The sequence below is a fragment of the Strigops habroptila genome, chromosome 12 (assembly GCF_004027225.2).
Source record: "Strigops habroptila isolate Jane chromosome 12, bStrHab1.2.pri, whole genome shotgun sequence".
In the NCBI taxonomy this organism is placed as follows: Eukaryota; Metazoa; Chordata; class Aves; order Psittaciformes; family Psittacidae; genus Strigops; species Strigops habroptila.
In genome coordinates this window covers 18,579,034-18,599,641 of record NC_044288.2, presented here as the reverse complement: position 1 = coordinate 18,599,641, position 20,608 = coordinate 18,579,034, and the positions used below count along the sequence as shown (strand labels likewise).

General features: G+C 46.0%; 2 protein-coding genes across 9 annotated transcripts in view; both read right to left on the bottom strand.

Moving 5' to 3' along the window:
* Positions 1 to 1,025: 1,025 nt before the first annotated feature.
* The window catches only part of LOC115615563 (sulfate transporter-like), a 20,145-nt gene continuing 562 nt past the window's right edge, over positions 1,026 to 20,608 (bottom strand). Inside the window, exons 2-4 of one of the 2 annotated variants that reach the window (XM_030503862.1) lie at positions 17,459 to 17,463; positions 3,444 to 3,906; positions 1,026 to 2,651 (exon numbers count right to left, since the gene is read on the bottom strand). In XM_030503862.1, the coding sequence (XP_030359722.1) occupies positions 1,056 to 2,651; positions 3,444 to 3,906; positions 17,459 to 17,463 (2,064 nt within the window). In that variant the 3' untranslated portion in view covers positions 1,026 to 1,055. Of the gene's footprint in view, positions 2,652 to 3,443; positions 5,476 to 17,458; positions 17,464 to 20,608 lie in introns of those variants that run through there. The other variant, XM_030503861.1, reaches the window with a different exon arrangement.
* The window catches only part of LOC115615562 (sulfate transporter-like), a 21,593-nt gene continuing 18,824 nt past the window's right edge, over positions 17,840 to 20,608 (bottom strand). For all 7 annotated transcript variants that reach the window (XM_030503853.1, XM_030503855.1, XM_030503856.1 and 4 more), the window contains one exon: positions 17,840 to 19,598. In XM_030503853.1, coding sequence (XP_030359713.1) covers positions 18,093 to 19,598 — 1,506 coding nt within the window. In that variant the 3' untranslated portion in view covers positions 17,840 to 18,092. The remainder of the gene's footprint in view (positions 19,599 to 20,608) is intronic.

Below are 20,608 nucleotides of genomic sequence, written 5' to 3'. Positions count from 1 at the left end.
ATAACAAGCTCCAGGTCCATCTGTGAGCTTTCCTGGTAGGTCTGAGCCGGCTGCAGCCCCTTTCTTGTGTGTGCGTGCACACCTTGAGCTGCGCAGCCAAGAGGCACAGCACATGAGCTGCTTATCTTCGTGCCTGGTCTCTGAGCCTAGGGCTGTGATTCCCTGTGGGGAGGTGGGAAGCACCACCAGGGCTCCTCGGAGGAGTGGATGGCAGACCTTTCCTACAGCTCCTCTCTCCTTTACCTTAGTGTCCTGTCTCAACCTTCCCTCTCCCCAAAAACCAGGTGGTGGTTAATGCCAGAGTGCCACGGGGAAAAAGATTTTTAGGCATAAAGCTTGAGTCACTCACAGACAAAAGCCCCCTCCTGTGATTGCCATTGCAGCAGTGATACCTGTTCTGTGGCAGCCCCTGTAACACAGCATAGGGCTGTCCCATGCTGGGGGGCGCTTGCAGCCAGCTCCGGATGTCACCCGGTCAGCGAGGGCACGGCTCCAGCGCGGAGGTGCTGCCGCTCACCTCCTGCTTCCGCACATCCCGGCAGCCGAGTGGTCGGGACGGTGGGTGCGCTCCGGGGACTCTCCGCTCCGCTCCGCACCTCCGCCGGGGCCGGGACCGCGGCCGGAGGCGGCGCTTCGGCCTCATCCGCTCGGAGCAGAGGACACCGACACAGCCCCGCTGCCCCCGGAGGCGGTGGCTCCAGGGGCGGAGGCGCTCGGGGCCGGCCCCGGTTCGGGCACCGCAGCGCGGCTCGATCGTGCCCCCCAGCGCCCACCCGAGACACGGGTCTCGGCATCCAGTGCCCCCACTGCTCTTTCCGACAGGGACAGGGGTGAAAACCCACCCAGGCTCTTCTCCCACACAACAAGCTGCTTGGGTTATCCACCTATTGACAATGCCTCCTGAAATCCACACCTTCCCCCATCCTCCTGCCCCATGCCTGCTGCTGACAGTTCAGCAAAGTCTTCTTTGCATGCTTTGACAATGTAAACACTAAAACCGCTCTCAAGTACACCACAAACCCGTCCCCATCAGGAAACAGTCCTCGCACACAGCTCTACAAAGACGCCTGGAGGTTCAGGTCTTCAGCAGCCTGGAGAGCATCCTTTTCCTTGCTGTCTTCCTGCCGGACATGGTACCACCGTTCAGCAAACTGCACGGCATCGTGGATGCTGTGGAAAGCCAGCTGCCCACCACTGTCTGCCTCGCCAGCCCAGCATCCCTCCCGGAGCCGGTGGCGGAGGGAAGGGTTGCAGTTGGCCAGAAGCACCTGGACACCAATCTTCTTATAGTCATGACGTGTCTCCTTTAGCACTGAGAGACCCACAGTGTCTATGAACTGCATCGCCCCACAGTCAAGGATGAGGGTGTGCATATCTGTGGAGGGAGGACAGGCATCTGCTGGAGGCTTCCCAGACCTCTTCTTGGCTTGTTTCAGGCAGTCAAACTTGGTGCCAAAAAAGCCCTTTCTGTTTCCTGTGTCTGCATTTGCCTGGGCCTCCACCCTTTGGTGCTTAGCAGCCAGCAAGACAGGATTTACCCCTGTTTTCTTGTAGAGAACAGTCTTGAAATAGTCCTTGTTGGCATAGTAGAGGGATGACTCGAAGCGGAAGATTTTGATGTTGGCAATGCTGCTGAGCTGCTTGTACGTGGACTGGTCCTCATAGATTTCTGTGCTGCTGACCTTGCCCAGGAGCGTGGCCCTGGGTCTCTGCGTGCGGAAGATGACACAGAGCAAAGCAAAGCAGACACCCACGAGGAGCCCAATCTCTGTGGTGATCAGCGTGGAGCACAGCATGGTTGTCCACCACACCACCGTGTCCAGCTTGCTGAGCTGCCACATGCGGGGGGTGTCATAGAACTTGCTCAGGCCCCCCCGCAGGTTGACAATGGTGACCACCCCCAGGATGGAGGTCTGCAGTGAGTAGAAGAGCGGGGCAATCCACAGCAGCACTAGCAGCAGCACCAGGGAGGTGACCAGGCCAGAGATCTGGGTCTGTGTCCCCGTGGACTCCTTCAGCAAAGTCTTGGTCAGGGCTGCAGAGCCGGCAAAGCAGTAAAAGAATGAAGGGATGAGGTTGCACATGCCAATGGCAATCATCTCTTGGTTGGCACGGACAGTGTACCCATGCTTTTTGCCAAAGATTTCTGCCAGGGAGACGGTCATGGCAAAGCCAATAATAGCAATGGGCACAGCATCAACTGCCAGGCTGGAAAACAGGTTTATATCTGGTAGAGTGGGAGTCCTGAAACCAGTGGGGATATCCCCACAAACATCAGACTTGTATCGCTCTTCAAAGTTAAAGTAGTAAGATATTATTGTGGCTACAATGACCACCAGCAGCTCTATGGGGAACGGGGCCTTCATCTTCTCCTTATACCGGTCATTGATCTCTTTGACAGGCACTATGATGGCCAAAGCAACCAGGCTGGTAACCAGGTCACATATGTTGGTGTTCTGGATGTATCTGAAAAGGTCGACCCACGTGAGGATGAAGGACCCTACCCCTTCATGACGAGGGATTTTCAGTCCCAGGAGATACTTCATCTGGGAGGTGATAATGGTGAGGCTGGAGCCGGTCACAAAGCCACTGAGGAGAGGTTCTGACAGGTAGACAGCCACAAAGCCCAGCTGTAAAACCCCCAGCAGGATCTGAAAAGCAAGCCAGCCATACCTTTAGCATCAATGAGAAGGGCTGGGAGAGCTGGCTGGCAATTTATGTCAGTTTGTTTCCACTACTATTCTGTCTGCTGAGCATTCAGTGTGAGGCAGGGGACTTTGTCTTCAGTAATTAATCTGGGGTATGACTAACTAAAGAGACCCACCTATTACACTCATCTGTGGCTAGGGTGCCATAAAAAGAAGCCTACAAGGTCCCTACCGCTGCCTCCTTACAAGCAATAAGGGCACATAGCTAACACAAAGTCCAAGCAGCAGCCCCATCAAAACATCAAACGGTGGCATATAACCAGTGCAAGGCACAGAATTTTAGTTGTTCCAGTGAAAGAGCCTGAAGTTGTCCAATGACAGCTAGGCCCAGGCAGTGGGGACATCCCCAGGGAGCACGGGCTTTGAAGGAGCCTCTGCTGATGGCAGGGTCCTTGAGAGCTGTTCTTGCCAGCCCCAAACCTGCTCTAACCTGTACCAGGAGCTGGCCCAGCTCCAGGACTGGGGTGGTCCTTTCTCCTCCCTTGTTGTGTCTAATCCTAAGGATGTTTTAGACACATACAAGGACATGGCCTGTCATATGGGAGGAAACAAAACCCCCCATTCAGTCATGTTTGTGGCTTTTTAAATCACTACATTTGATTCAAGAGTGTCAGGGTCTACCCACATCAGGAACAGACTCTCATGACTTGTAAGGCTGAACTGAGACAGGAACTTTGAGATCTTTAGCACAGAGAAGTTCCTAGCAGGGAAAGGTCAGAGAGGAAACATTTGTACCTGGTAAAGACCGACCAGAAAGCTTAAGGAAAGGGCCACAGTGATGGAGTAGCAGCTCCTGTCACAGGCACTCGTCCCGTTACTCGCGGAGGTGGAGTTGTCCACCAGCGAAGAGCCAGCGCTGTTGTCGCTGTACCCTGCTAGCTGGAGGTGCCGGTTCACAGACTGCCCAATCATCAGGCACAGGACGCCAAAGGAGCCCACAAAGTTATGGCGCGAAGTGGCCATAATAACGTAGATAATGTTGCAGAAGAAGTTGGTGTAGATTCCATAGATAGGATCTTGGTTGGCTAACAGCGAGTAGGAGATGGACTGAGGGATGGCGACTATCCCCACCAGGAGCCCAGATATGACATCCCCAAGCAACTGCGTCTTGATGTTGTAACGGGGAAGCCAGTCCAGCACTGGGAACAGCCGACAGAAGAAGGTGATGATGGTTTGATGATTGCATGTGCAGACCTCTCTGGCTTTCTTTAGGATGATTTCCTTGGTACTGAAGTCTGCAGGCTCATATTCCTCCAATTTGACATGTATAAAATTGGCAGGAGGCTCTTCTGGCGTTGGGGAGCACAGTGCGTCTTTGCTCTGTCCTGACTTCTGTCTTGACGTGTCCTCCATTGCACCAGGAGAGCTAAGGCAGGAGAGCAGGCAGCCATGAAGTGTTGCAGTTATGTACATAAGGAGCTTTGCTTAGCTCTGGGGCTCGTGCCGATTGCATGGATAAATAAAGGAAAATAACAGTGGACAAACCAAATAGAAAAGCACTTTCCCACGGTGCTGGTTAATTTGTTGGTTTTCATTTATGGGCCACAATCCTGAGACCATGGTTTGAATTGCATTCACACTGGCACAGATGCCCACATCTGGGACAGAGCTACAGAGCCCTCTGTGTTCCTTCCTAACATATCTCTTGTTTTGAAACAGGACAGCAAAACGGGCTAAAATCAGACAATATTATTTCACTGAACCTAATACTTCTTCGGGAACTCTGCATTTCCTGATGACACATTCACTAAAGCAAAACCTATTTTGAAAATGTTGATATATTCCAAGTGGTGCTTTGGGAATGTAAAACATGGACAAAAGAGACAATTTGCAAAATAATTTTTCCTTTAACACTTCGAAATTTTAAATTACATTGCTGACTTGCATCAAACAGGCCCATCACAGAGGCTCCTGTCTGCAGAATGAAAGCATCCCACTTCTTCAGCCTGGTTAAGTAACATAGGCACTTCCCAGAGCTGGTCCAAGATTTTCAGTCAAAATGCAGGTACAGCAAAACAAACCTTTGTGTCAAAAATGAACAATACACACAGAGAGGAGTTCTCCTGAGAGAGGATCCAGAGCGGCTGCATTCGGACATTGAGCTGGGATGATGAGAAAGCCCATTCTCCTGCCTTACGGGTTTGTTTCACATCACTAGTCCCATCCCAAATCTCTTACCTCTGGCTGTACGGAGATACACGGCGTGTTTTCTCACTACCTGGAGCTTCTCCCCTGTGGACAGACCTGTCTCCTCACCTCGCAGCACGCACTGAACAAATAGAGCATGAGGTTAATGACTGCAAACCTTTTGCCTTCGCCTTCCTTCTGGACCCTGTGCCGCTTCCCTTGGGGAGAGATCTGAGTTACTCAGCCAAGCGATTGGCCCTTTTATGTTGCTCCAGCCGATGAAGACAGTGCAGCCAGCCAAACAGAGCTGTATTTTGAAAACAAACATCGTTCTGGGAGAGTATTTTTGATAAAAACTTGTTCTGGCCATTAAGAATAAATGAAGGGGTTTAGAGAAGTGCTCCTGCCAGATAACAGTATTGCTGGTATCTGGAGGTGTGTTTGCTAAACAAGGGGAATGATGCGAAGGAATCTTCCTGCGTATGCTATTGCTCTGCCCCTCCCTGAAGAGAGCATGGTTGCCTGAGTCCTGCCAGGCTTCCCCACTCAGGTTTTCATCTATTCTGGACAAGTTTTTTTTCCAAAAACCAATCAAAAAGCAAAACTTGCTCCAGAATGACCTTTCTTTCCCAGTAGCTGCCTGCCTGCTGCTCCTCATGTGCCTGTATCGCTGCCTGGCCACTTCCAGCAGCACCAGCTTCTCAGGGGCTTTATAAGACACAGCTCTGCACAGACAGTGAAGGCGTGATGACACAGGGTACCTCTAGGTAGATAAAGAACTCACGGTGTGTCAAACCTGCACAATCCACCTTCTTCGTGTGCCTTTTAGAGACCATCACGGATTTTTTTAGCACAAATAAAGGATTTTGCTTTGCAGAAATAAGCACGATTCGGCAAAGTGCAGGTTTGCATTTCTTTTCTAGGTAAAGGTGAACAACTGCATTAGTGGTCAGGAAAAAAGGTAATGTCCCATCATCCTGAATTGAAACAGCAGCCTCATAAATACCTGCTGTAACTGTTCTGCCCTTGTGATCCCCGCAAGCAACCTACACCGGACCTCTCAGCACACACTGTCACTCACCTCATTCTTCACCCTTTGTTTTCCATCTCTTTTCCACCAACCTAGTCCCTAAGATTTTGCTGGATGTGCCATTGCCCCATGGAGCAGGAATAATGCCTGGCAGAGACGCAGCTCAGCCCCTGCCTCTGCTCCTGGCACTGACTGTGTTCTGGGCTTGGGGAGGCGGCTGAGAGCCCACAGCACTGGGGGCATGGTGTGGGCTGTGGAGAGATGACATTTTCATAAGGCTTTGATTTAGATGCTGGGGAGACACCCTGAGGGAAGAGAAGAGGAAGATGAGCATCCTGAGCTACATTTATCTCATCAGTGGAAGCCTGTATCTCAGTAATTAGAAGTAAATAAATAAGAAACATCAGTGCTCTCTGGCAGCAGGAAGAAATGAGAGCACATGGCAGGGGACACAGCTGCTCAATGTATTTAACTATTTATATGAATTCTTTATTCTCTGCCAATCCTCCACAGCTCATATATTTTCAGGTACATCTGTTGATAGCTCCCCTTTCCCTTCCCCTTCAGTAATGGACTATATCTTTCCTTAGCCTTGTCATTCCTCCTGTCTTTAAAAGATGATCCCTTCATATGCTTTATAATCCTTCCTAGATATTGCTCATTTTGTGTCTTGGCCTGCCTCATGTAGTCTTTACTTACTGATTTGGATTTTCCATCTTCTTCCTCAGCAAATGACACAAATTTCCATTTTCTGTATGATTCCTTCCTCCTGAAATTCAGTCACTGAAGAACTGGTGAGTCAGTCATCCAAGAGCTGGCCAGGCTGCTCTTTTAAGTCAGCTCGTTTGCTGGGATGACACACATCTGAGCACAATTGATCTCTGAGTTTTGATCTCATTTTGGAAGCATTAATTTCCAGTTCTGGATCTCTAACCTGTCCACCATGAAAATGGGACAAAGCACTTTTTCCATTTGTGACAGTATCTAGGCTACCTATAACCTCCCCCCTGCCTTCACAGCCGCCTGCTGCTTTTTCTTCCAGCTTCCACCTCCACTCACATAATGTGGAACTCTCTGGTTTACCATGATTTGCTTTACCACCTGATATAGCTTGATAAGCCATACTGCCACGCTCTTCCACCTCCCCAGGGCACAGGTTTTGGTGAGCGGTTCTTTTCCATTCCTTCTGCTTTTGTGCCTCCCCTGCCATCCTCCCCTACTTTTTTTTTTCCTCCCCTTCTTGTGCACAAATTCCCAGTTGCTTTCATATGCTCAACTTTAAAATATTCTATACTTTCCCTGCAATTACATTCTCAGGCTCCTTGTCCCAGCTGGCTTCCCCATGCATTTCTGTTCTGCAGAGGTTCTCTGCACTGAACTCTTCAGAACAGCAAGCCTTCATGCTAGAGCAGGTTCTGCGTGGTCCTCTCTGTGACAGAAGTTCAGGCTCTGGACTCTGAGGTCATTTTATGTTCTCCATCCTGGCAGAGGGAGTGTAAGAACATAGTGACACTGAGCACCGTGTGCACCTCTGAAACCACTTTTACTGCATGAGGCGAGGCAAGGGCAGGAACTGCAAATACTTCACGTTTGCTCTAGAAAATGTATACCAGACAGCTTAAAAAAAGAAACCCAAAACAGAACTTCATGTGACCTTGAGCTGAGTAAGGCTGCACTGCCCCAAACACAAGGTCACAACAGCTAACTGCTGAAACTGTTTGTTTTCAAACTCATCTTCAAGGGTCATTCTTTATTAACACTATAAACTCAGTTAACTGTTCAGCCATTCTGGGCAAGGCTGGGCTGGACAGATGGTATTAACTTGAACCATGCAAGTGTATGCAGGATGTTGCCTGCCAATAACATGGCACCCTCTGTTTTCAAGACAAGCAGAAAGCATGAAATCCCAAGTTTTCACTTATGGCATAGTATGTGAGCAATGTAACATCCATCTATGCAACAGCCAATGCAGCCAGCTAGCAAGAGAGCAGTGGAAGCCCAAGCTCCAGGGACAAGGAAAATGCAGTAGTGGGCTGTTGTGTTTTCTACCCTAAAGCAGAAAAAAATCACGAAATTGTGTCTGAGATTGTTACCCAGGCACTTTGCAGCGGTTAAGTGTTGCAAATTCAAGTCTTGCTGCTGCGTCAATGCATCACTTCTGTTTAACAGGATGAGCTGGCATCTCTCATTTCCTTTGGAACAGAGTTAACTGTACTGCACAAGGATTTTTTATTTGCCTTAAGGCTTGTAAATACACTTACAACTGTTTGGCTTCTGGAAGCCTTTCAAATAGCAGCACACATGTCTTGGCTCCATAAATGGGCCAGCCTGGCTTAGTACACGGCTGCACCCCTCTGCTCCACAGTTACTTATCACACACAGCTTTATAGAAAAACAAGGCGAGTGAGCCAGGTAATGGTGCCAGGTATCTAAGAGAGATGCTTGTCTTTCCCTTCAGATATGAGACTTGACAGTCTTTTCAGATGGCTGCTGGTTCAGTTCCACTTGGACGTGAATTCTCGATATGTATACATTTGCAAAATGTCTTTTTTTTTTTTTTAAGGGAAAAACAAGGAAAAGGAGACAAGCCCAGAATTGGTCCCACTGCCAAGATACGGCAAAATGCCACAAAAGCATGTGAAGGCAGAAAAGCTGAACAGAACCTCTCCCATGGTTTCTTGGAAAGCAATTATTCATGTTTCTGCAAGAGATAATAACAGAGAATGTGGAAGCAGTACACCAGTTCATCCCAGAAAATAAAACAGCTTCTGCAGCCTCCCACTACTTTGCAGGGAAGTTTATGCTGACGTGCAGGGATCACAGCAGAGCATGCCATGTGAAGACAAAAGTTCTCTCCAGACGTAAACACTGTGAGGCCAAAAGTGTCACTCACCCTGTGACTGCACATGGTAATGCAGTCACAGCACTCTGAAGTTTGAGAGGGACCAAGAAACCTACAAATAAATAGTGATAAAGAGCATCTATTTAAGCTACAGCTCGCTCCCAGCAATTAACCATGCAGACAGACATGCAAGGAATGTTTTTTAGTCTATTTTGAAAGCTGTGAGATGGACCATATGTCCTTGCAAAGCAACTAAGTGCAGAGATAGCAGATCTAAAAGGATGTGTGACCTGCAGAGGTCACACACCCATCAACTGTGCAGCCATTGAGGACAGCGCACACTGGTCTGCTCTGCTAACATCCTGCTACAAGTCCTTCCTCCAGCACTGATGTCCACTCCTAGAAGATGGAAAAAAGTAGCATTTCCAAGCACATCATAAAAAGCATTTGGGGACAACTCTCAATTTATATAAGGAGGGTAAAAATAATTCCTTGACAACTTTCGCGTCACTTGGTGTTGTTTTCATGTTTTTCCCTGCATGAAAAATGTCCAGGGCTTGTGACACTTTTCCAAATGATCAAGTTGGTAATTGAAAATGCTATAATGGCTCTTGTAAACAGATTAAATTGATTACAGATGAACACAGTGGAATAAAGTCAGGGAGACACATCTCTATTTCATATTGAATTGGCATCCAGCCCAGGCCATTTGGCATCAGTTCAGGCTCGACCCATGTGTGCTGCTCACAAGCCCTTCATGGCACCAAGGCCGTGTCAGCGGGATGCTGCTTCCCCCTGTAGCTGTGGGCTGGCTCACACAGTTGCCCTACCTGCAGGCACAACTTGCCCCACTGTAGGACGGCAGGCTCTGTATCAGGCAGAGCTGTGCTGGCTCCTGAGCTCTCCCAGCAGCACGCACCACCTCATCGCACACCAAGGCAGCGGAGAGGCGTGCTATGGAGGGCACATCTCAATGCCACAGGACAGAAAGATGCTCCAGCAGATGGGTAGGAAGCCCAGAAACCACAGCACATCTCCAACTACCTGCCATACAAGAAGATTGGATCTCCTATTAGATTTTAAACTGAAGGAGAAGCTTTTTCACACAAGGAAGTGAGGCAGGCTGCCTCAGGGTGTGGTGGGAGTCAAAAGGTTAGAGTAAAGGCAAAGTGAAGGAACCTTCGTAAAGAAGTGCTGCAAAAGGTATGATAAAGGTCTAAGTGCTCAGGAAGTTTCTAGCCTGCTGCTGACCGGGTGGTGGGATGGCTCTGCATGGACTGGATGCCTAGTACACCTTTCCCAAGCAGCTTCCACCAGGCTGTGATGCAGGAGATGGGGCTGGGGGTTCTCCTCTAGAGCAGGAGCATGTTTGGTGAGAATTAGTTGTCCAAGGGTAAGATAGAGCCTTGAGGAGCACAGGTAAAGGGTGCTGCTGATTGCCCATTAGCTCTGTATCAGCAGGAATCAGTCACTCAGCTGAAGGCAATGGCTGTCCCATGCTTTTCAGGAGAGCAGAAAGCTCCTGCTGGCATTCCCCGTAATTGAGTGCTCCTACCACTCTGCTGGCACCAACACAAAAATTACAGCATGTGCTCTGAGGTTTCCTAAGGTAAAAGGCATCCTCAGGTAAAAGCTGAGAACTGCTGGATTAAGAAAATCTTTTGCAGAACTCAAGGACATGTATGCAGAGATAATGCTCCCAGTAACTGCCCAGAACTGCACCCAGAGCTGTTCTAATTTTTGCTCTGACTTTGACTGGCCATGACCTGACCAAGTCATATAACCTGTTATGTCAACACTGAAATACACTGCAGCGATTTTGTAAGGCTAAATATGTAATACCATGTGCTAAAAGTACACATATTGTAAAGTACAAGCAGCACCAAACCCGAACATATCTGCCATTTCTTGCATCTTCGGAATATGGACCTGGCCCACAGGAGGGTGCTGCTCACCGGCAAACGGCACATCGTCGCCATCACATTGCTTATCTTGTTATGAGACAAACTGCAGCCTGCTTGTACAGAGAACTGAAGTCAGAAGACGGTGAAATCCTGCTGCGGACCACGTATTGTCAGTCAATGCCCCATTTTACACTGGCAGGAAACTTCTATGTGTGCCTGTGTGCATACCATACAGTGCAGAACAGTGCACACAGCCGTGTATACACTGCAGGGATTGAGCACAATTGTCAGGAGAAACAGGGACTGGCGACTCAATGCTCAAACATGTGTGGCTTCTCTTTTTAGAATGTATAGCTGCAGCATCTCCTAAGGTATTAAGCACATGCCTGACAACAGAAAAAACAAATGCAATCTTTTAATGGTGATTAAGAAATCCCAAAGATTTTACCATATTTGATAGAAAATTCTTGCTAACAAATCTTCTACAATGACAATAAGGCACATTAGCATTTAAAAATGACAATTGATAGAGATCTAACAGACAGAGACAGTGTAAAGGAGAGCCAACACCACGCCGCGGCTGTAGCCCATAGCTGATTGTAGGACATAAGACGACGATGGACAAAATACAACTCTGATCACAATCGTTTCGTCGGTGAGCACAGTGCCCAACAAGGAGCTGATGGCAACACATCTCCCCCATGCTGGGCAAAAGGCAAAGCCTGTGTCAGCAAACACCCATCCAACATGGGCTCATGCTCCTCCAGCACCCTCAATTCCACCACAGCACCCGGGGAAACATTGTACCTTGTTTTTCCTGCACAAATTAGTCACGGTAAGAAGTGATCTTGTATCCATAACTATACAACTTTTCCACACGTTATTCAAATAACCCATTTTGTAAACTGGTTAGGTCAGCCGATGTGATCTACTCCATTCCTGAGGTCCTGTTTGGTTAAACTGAATCTCCAGCTTGAAAAAGCTACCCCAGGCAAAATCTGCCATTTTGTTTATTCTGAAAAAATATTATGTCACAAACACCTAAAATTATTCTGAATTTAGAATAATTTAAAAAATCATACCCCAGAACATACCAAGATACCAGAGATGATGGTCAGGGACTCGAGAGGCTGATGAACTCAAAGCATCATGTGCTTTCAAGCAAAATGAGGCTTTACCTCTCCTTGACCATGTTTCAGCTGCATTTCAATTATACAGGAAATTTGCTTCCTTAAGTTAAAAATCAGACATAAAAAACTTGGACCCGAGTCCAGCAAAATGTTTCACTTCCTATCTTCCTGTGGAGTCCTGAGAGATCATTTGGAAGCTAGACTCAGAGCCAAGTGCTTTCAGAGCTGGAGAGAGACAGAATTCAAACACATATTTTTGGCAGTAAATTTACTCAGTGAAGATTTGATTCTCCGTAACACTGAAATATTTTGTGTATTTGCACATGAGAACAGCAATATGCCTTAGCATATACAATCTATAGAAAATAAACCAGAAAGGTACTAATTATACTACGAATTTTATACATATATATATAAAAATAAAAATATTTGCCATTTTACCTAACCAGAGGCCTCACTTTTAGCACTGTAACAATCTCAAAAGAAAAAGCAAGACTCAGAATTGTTTCTACTTCAGGTAGAATCTGACTGAAAGTAAAAGATCAGGTAGGTTTTCACATGAGCAGCCGATCCTACAAAGGCTTACAAACACGATAACCAAGTGCAAGTCATTCTTGGGACTTAAGGTCATTCACAGTGCAAAGTCTGCACTAATGATATTGCTCCTTTTAGCTACGCCAGCAAAGTAGAAGTGCAAAGCCCTTCTAGTGTGGACAGTCACATCAATATTGAAGTCCCACAACAGTATCCTACATCGAGACTTAGCAAAGCAAAATAAGCTACACAGATACAAAGCACCTTGTACGGCATGAGCAGCAGATGTCTGTCATAGCTTCATTAGCTTAGCCATGTTAGTAAAAAAACATAAATCACTTCAATCATGTAATCACCTTTGCAAAGCATGTGAAAAACACCCACAACATAAGATAATGCCCTAAACCAACCTATTTGCTTGAAGAGTTTCACCCTCAGCTCAAAGGTTTTCTCTTGTTCCAGTTTCTATGATCTTCCTCCAGACAAGCAGCTCCCTACAGCCCAGCCATGCTCCTCACTGTGCTGGGAGGGTAAGGTGAGTGCTGACCACTGTGCCCGGCTGCAGGGCCAGCATGGGTGTTCCTGCGCTGTTTTCAGAGTGGAGACATGTGGGTGACGTCTCTTCAAGTTGTTTAAATGCTCTTTGCACCAGCAGCACTGGAGATGATAGCGGGTAGCCAAAGCATGATGGGGAATAGCGAGCTGGCACAGCCCTTGGGTGAAAGGGTGCAGGGAACTGGACCCAAGGAGACGTGCAGTGTTGCTGTTCTTCTCAAGGGAGGTTTGGCCACAGAAAGAATGGACCCCACCACGTAAGACCTAGATCTAGGACCTGGCACAGGCAGAGTTCACAGATGACCTCAGCACAAGGCTGTGGGAGGCAGCTGGGTATTGACCAGCTTAAAACCATGGTGTGGCAGGCAGGATGCTTTCCTGCCCACAGTACCTCACCTCTGCACTTCAGATGCATCAGCAGCAGACTTTTATATCTCTCACAGAAGCAAGTGGAGACAAATATACCTTATATATGTAGTTCTGGACAGTGACTTATGCAGCAGCACTGAGCAGGAACTAGGTCCTGTGTTATCATTACACTCATTACGCAGGCACGTAGCTGCATAACAGTGTCACAGGAGTCCCATAATAAAGAGACCTCCAAGTTATCCATCCTTTCTGGGCAGCACTGTTAATCCTTCAGCTACACAAACCCTCACACAGCCCCACACTGGGCTAAGGCTCCAGCATGCTCATGGGGGGAAAGGCACAGCGGTGGTCCCCTGCCAGCTGCCCACAGCCCCTTTTTCTCCCATCCCCAGCATCTGGGGAACTGGTGGGGGCTTGGGGTTGGTTTACACACTCTGTTAAGGAGCTTTATCCTCATCAAAAGATCTGGCAGGTCACACGTAATAGCAATATACACAACAGCAATGATTCTTCTATTTACTGTCGATCATATGCAAAGTCTTACAGCAAAACACAGAAAGAAGTGTCAAGAGGGTGGAGGTGGGTCTCACACTGAATTCGGGAGGAGCAAATGAAGCTGCAACGGCTTACAAGGAAATCAATTTCCTTGTAAATCACACAAGACTAAGGTTGGCATGTCATTATAAATCCAGAACTAAGCACGACGTGCCCCACTGCAGTACCTCTCCCTGGTTTATGAATTGGTCTGAAAATTGTTTCGATGTCAAAACATTCACACAAGTGAAATATTTATTAGTGTAACTGCCACATGAGGAGGAACCGAGACCACTATCTATAGCAGCAATAACCGTAAAAAAAAAGAGCCTGACATTTAGCAGGAGACTAATAAAGACATTTCTCAGGAGTCTTTAGTATAGCTGGGACCGTGAGTGTTAATTTCCATAATGCTGTGTTGTTGTCATTAATGAATGTGCTAATGATTTCTTAATTCTTCATTTAGACTGATAATTGCTGATTAGAATGTCTGGGAATGGAGATCAACTGATTTACACCATCTCCCACTCTGGCCGAGGGTTCTGAAGGTTGCACCTGGGATGAACATTCCTATTGCCGACAGATGCATAAACGCAAACACAATTGTTCCAAGATTCCCTCTTCCTATAGATTACAAATTACACTGAGAGGCAGGGATAAGAGGTGGTGTAGAAGGCAGTGGGTGCGGCAGATTTCCCCTTATAAAATCTGGTATATGTCTTCCACTGTTCATTCAAAAGAGTAGAAGGCAGAAGAACGAGAGTACCACAAAAGTGTAACAGATATATATAGCCGCTGCATCCATCATACAGCAGCAAAAGGTGTGTGTATCCACATATATACATACGTACACCTATATATGTGTATATGTATATACACAAAATTCCTTTATAAAACAAATTCTTGAGGGCAATAGTTTTTAACCAGTGGTCCATAATTCTTAAATTTGAAACTGGATTACTTTTAAAGGTTCCATAAACATAATTCAAGCAAAATGTGCTTCTTGCCAGCAGACTTAAATCAGTCTCATGTCGCTTAAAAATTATTCTAGGCCTAAAAGAAAAACAGCTGAAACTCCACTGTTTTAAGAAATTCCAGACATGATAAGCTCTAATCTTCAGTTAATTCCAAAGGACCATTATACTGAACTCTCTGGAAAATGGTATTTCTGTTCTCTTTTAACCAGGGCTCTATGCATTAATATAGTCTTATTAATACTATGACCTCTGGATGTTATCTTTAAGAACATCAGAAGTTGTTCTTTTGCTTGGCTGGCTGCTTTTCCTGTTGCATTTTAAAACGGTTTCTTGCGTATTGCTTAAAATGGAATTTGGAGGCTGTGTTGCCAGTCGTGGCTGCAGAAACAGCACTGAAGCCAAATACAATAAATCACTCCAGTACATCTTTCAGCTGTAATCTATATTAATTATTTGAAAATCAATTTATGGCTATTTTATTGTGCTTTTATGCAAACAGATACCCAGGAGCTACAAATACGCATCCTGCTAGCTGTGTCAAGTGCATACTTCTTGGAAGCAACATTGCTATTCCTCCCTTCCTGACACAGGTAGAAATGAATTTGAAAGAACATCCTTTAATAAATAATTACTGGTTTTCCCTTTCTCAGAATTCGGCTACACAAATCTGTGCACGGTCACATATCAAAGTATCTCCAGCTGGGCAGCATTAAGAGTACAGGAGAGAGGAATTGTGAGTGTAAAGGATCACCCAGAGCAATTTCTACTTTACTTCTATGCCACCCGTAACTGACCTTCGTCAGAGGAAGTCTCCTGGCCAGCTGCTCATTCCTCCTCTCCTTCTCAGCTGCCCACGCCTGTGGGGCAAAGGGGCGAGAACACATAGCTGCAGGTAGGCAAGAACATGCAGTAACAGCATACACTGCTTATTGTTGGCTGTGCTGTAATTTTTCATCAGGGATTTGAAAAGATGTTCTGCTCTCTTGAAAAACGTTAGTTAAAAAAAAATCAGTGTCTAAAAATGGTAGAGGTTTTTGTTCACAGTTCTAGAGATGCTTCCTGGTAACGTGAACAAACTGTGCCGAAAAGGGACTCCCCCAGCTCACAGCACTGCCACCAGCTGAATGCTGGTGCACAGGTCCACACAGCTCCCCTGCCACCAGCCAGCACAGTGCCAAAGCAGCCATGGTGCCAAACCCTTCCCAAGCCAGCACCCGGCTGTGGGAGCTGCCGTGGTTATGCCAGCTCTCTCAACACCAACCCAGGGGCTCTGAATGGGAACTCAATGCAAAACAGGTATGGTGAGGAATTAAAACATAATCCGTACATAGGCATTAACTACACTCACTGCTTTTATATGGCTTAGGCTAATCCACTCTGGTAATATCAATTCAGTAATTACAATTATCTAAACTGCATAAAGGATTCTCAGCCCAGAATAAAAAAGTTCATGAAGGAGATTACTGCAGAAAAGAAAAAAAATTCAGCAGTAGCTATTTGGGATTCACTTCCTTGTATAAACACGCCTTAAGGCTGAGAAAGAACAATATTTGTGGGGTTTGAATACTGCAGAAGCTTTAGCATTTTCTCTCTGAGACTTGGAGATTTGTTTCCTTAACACTGCCAGTTCTAAATCACATAAAGCACAGATCTCAGTCATGTACTCCTTTTCAATATACGCAACAGCCACCCACCACCTTCCCCCATATTGCTCTACGCTGCTGTGATGTCCTAAAAAAAACGTACTAACTTCAGTTAACATACAGAGGCTGCCAGATCCTGGGACTCACCTTCCTGCTATCTAATCCTTGAGGTCCCAGCTCCTAGAGTGAAGTGGTATGTTACAGACATACCAACTTTCATAGAAAGAATAGTTACTGCTCCTATCTGAGGAAAAAAACTAAACTCAAAATATATCTTTATTCAGAAAACAGTTCATAATTCAGATTGCATTTAATTCCTTTTTGACTCCTGACTCATTTTTACATGATTAAGGATGAGAATACTGTATTTATAGAGCAACTTTTCCCTTTTAAAAAGCTGTGAAGAACCTGGGGGAAACCAGTGTGCTACGTACAGCTGGTACCCAGTTTAAGCTGTTATTCTCTCAATTCTGCCTTCATAATTGCATTGTTGGTGTAAGAAAAGAGAACCTCTTTCTACCCAGCTTTTGTATTTTAGCACAAAGAACAGGTACTGTTCACTGTTCTGCATAATTTAAAGCCAAAGTACAAAGGTTTATTTACACTAATGTTCAGCACAGAATTTCTCCAGCTCCTTTTCTAACTGCTGTAGTTCTTGGCCTGTCCATCCCCATTACACAAAGCCAATGACAGTGCATGAGTAAAGGGGCTATGGTCAATAAAACCTGTGTTCAGACATGAAGTCTGTGTGACATGGACAAATTTGGACAGATGCTGGATAATCTATTTGGCCCTTTTCGTTTTAGTTCCTGTGATCCTGTCTGCCTTGCATATAAAACTGGCTAAAAGGGACTGTTTTCTGTTGAAACTCAAGAATTAGAGATTTTCCATATCTAATGTCTGCAATTCTGAAGAGCTTCTAAATCCTGGGAAAACAAATGACTGGCCATGAGCACAAAACAGATTTCTAAACAGCCACCTCTGAATAAAAAACATTAAGAAGTTGAAGCTGAAGGGGCTAACTCATGGCATGTAAAGGCCTGTGTAGCAATGAGACAACCATGCCCTGCTGCCTGACTGCACCAGGCTCTCAGGAGACACTGACAAAGCCTCTAGAGATGACAGGTCGTTAGGAGCCACTCGTTAAGGCCTCTTCATGCATGTTTTGATTTTATTTATCTATCTATCTCAAATTCAGGGATGCTACAAAATCACCCATCAATCACTCTACAGTACAGACTGGAGCAAACAGTCCCTGTCAGTCATTCCTTAGGAAATATAAGGGTGTGATGATACGGAAAAGCAATGCCAGAATGAGCAACAAGAAATGAGTTGCCTCTCATTGTTCAGTTGGACAGGACACCCAGACCAGTTCAAAATCCCATCCGTAGAGACAGGGCTGCAATAAAGACTTCCAAGGCTTACGATCAAAACTTAGAGGGAACCGAGACATGGGAAGTTCAAGAGAGAAGAAAAATGAGATGAATAACCATATGAAAACTCTTTAAGATTCACAGATTGACCATAATCAAGTTAAGAATTGCCTTCATTCAATACCATCTAATGAATCACTATACCCAGCAGGCAAATTTAAAGCATCAAAACAGACTGCACAGTAATCAGCATGTTACCAACCACCCTGCCTCTTCTTATCTGAGTGCATACATATTGCACAGATATACAGACCCACAGCCATATTTTTTCCCCAAGCTTTGTTCCAACTTGCTGCCTTCCCATAGCTAGTTCTTACAAATGCTGGTACCACTGTGCCCCTGTGCACCCAATGCAAAGTCCACAGCCTGGTGCACACTGTGGAAGAGAAGGTGGTCTTCCCCCTCTTTAAAGAATTCTCCTCGGATCAGGGAACTCCTCACTGAAGGATTGCACTGGGCCAGAAGCACCTGGACTTCTATCTCCCTGTAGTCCTTGCAGACCTCTTCGAGCGTGCGTATTCCCGCTGTGTCCAGAAACTGTACTGCACAACAGTCAATCACTATTGTGTGAAATCCCAGAGGTTCAGAGACAAGATCCATGGAGATGTCGGTCTGGTTGCCACCAGAATTCACCTCTTTCTCTCTAAGCATTCTTTTTGCTGCCTTTTTCTTTGCTGCTTTCACCCAGACCGGGTTGACCCCAGTTTGCTTGTACAGGATGGATTTAAAGCACTCTTTGTTGATATAGTAGAGGGGTGCTTCGAAACGGAACACCACAATTCCTGGCTTGGTTTGCAAGTTCTTGTAAGCAGACAGGGATTCATACGTCTCGGACTCCGCCACCCAACCAAGCAGCGGCGCCTCTGGCCTCTGAGTTCGGAAAATGACACAGAGCATGGAGAAGCAAACACCAACCAGAAGACCAATCTCAGTACTGATGAGTGCTGAGGCTGCCATCGTAACTAGCCAGATCACTGTGTCCACTCTACTCAAATGCCACATTTTTGGCAGGTCCTTGAACTTCCGCAAGGCTCCTCTGAGGTTTACAATGGTTATGACAGCAAGGACGCATTTCTGAAGGGAGTAAAACAAAGGTGCAATCACAAGGAGGACTAATAGGATTACCAAACTAGTCACCATGCCAGACACTTGTGTCCTACAGCCTGTGGACTCTTTGACAAGAGTCTTGGCAAGAGCCGCACTTGTTATAAAACAATGGAAGAAAGAGGGAATGATGTTGCAGAAGCCAATGGCATACATTTCCTGGTTGGCCTTCACAGAGTAACCATGCTTCTTGGCAAACATCTCTGAGAGGGAGACAGTGATGGCAAAGCCAATAATAGCTAAGGGAATAGCATCCAAAGCCACATTAGGAATCAGGTTCCAGTCTGGAGGACGGGGTGGCAGAAACCCAGTTGGGATGCGTCCGGCAACGCTTGAGCCATAAGTCTCTCTCAGCTTCCCAAAGTGAGATGCCAGAGTAGCTGCCACAACCACGACTAGTTCAACTGGTATTGGAGCCTTGAGCCTGGATTTAAAATGTTCATTAAGCTCTTTGGCTGGGATAAGTACAAGAAAGCACAAGATGCTGGTGATGAGATCACAGATGTTGGTCTTGTGTATGTTTCTGAAGATGTTTATCCATGTGGTTATGAGGGAGCCGATGCCACTGCTCTTTGGAATGTTTAGACCTAGGAGATACTTGGCTTGTGAGGTCAGGATGGTGAAAGAGGCACCCGTGACAAATCCACTCAGCAATGAATCGGAGAGGTACACTGAGACAAAGCCCACTTGAAAGAAACCCATGGCCACCTGGAAGGAATCAACCACACACAACAGATTAAGATGCAGATCTTGGATATGTCGTCACTGTGGGGTTCTGGAGGAGGTAGGATAAAAACACCCCTCTCTGCATGGCCCTGGAGCACAAGGCATGGTCTAATCATGCAGAAAACAGCCTCCAGCATTCAGCTGCTCCTGAATGAAATGCATTTCTAACACAGAGCAGGCTTTTTGGGGGGTCTTCATACCCTGAACCTGTGTTTATTGTTTGCTCATCAATTTGGTTGTAACTTCTCATTACCCCAGCAGGCAAGAAAGCAAGCCTGGGCAGGGGGGGAAGCATTTGAAATTCTGGCTGCCTTTGCCATTTCTCTCTCAAGTTCTTCTGAGCTTTGTGAACTCTGCAAAGATCCAAAACCTTTTTGGTTGTCTTTGTCTTACAGTGGAGCTCATAAGCTGCAAGAAAAATACAGACTGTGGCATAACAGCTGTCCTTTGCACTGCATAAAGTTTGGTGCATCTGACATGAGAAGTATATGAGCTGCAAACTCTTGTGATGTAGATCAGACAATTTTTTTAAGTGCCCTGTCATTAATTTTTATTAATGCTGGTTGAATGGACAGCAAGCAGAATATGCCTAATGTTCAGGTAAAGTAATCTGACTTCATATAAATCAAAACTTCATTGTACTTGTACTTGCAAAGAATATTAAGCACAATTCACAACTCCAAACATCCTGCAGCGATGAAACACAAAATCCAGTGTACCCCAGGAGTCTCAGAATATTGCTGAAATTACTCAACTGTAACATGCAGCACAAGAAAGAGTCCCAGATTGTGTCCAAAACAAGTGTTTTAGAGTGTCACATGTATGTTTCCTTTCCCACCTATGTACAGTTTGATTAGCTATCACCCTGGAGGGCACTGTAAGAACAAATGCAGTGAATTCTAGAACTAAGTAGAGACAGAGTGGTAAGATATTGTTGAATGATGTATTTTAATATGGTAATAATTAAAAGTTCTATTTCAAATATATTTTAT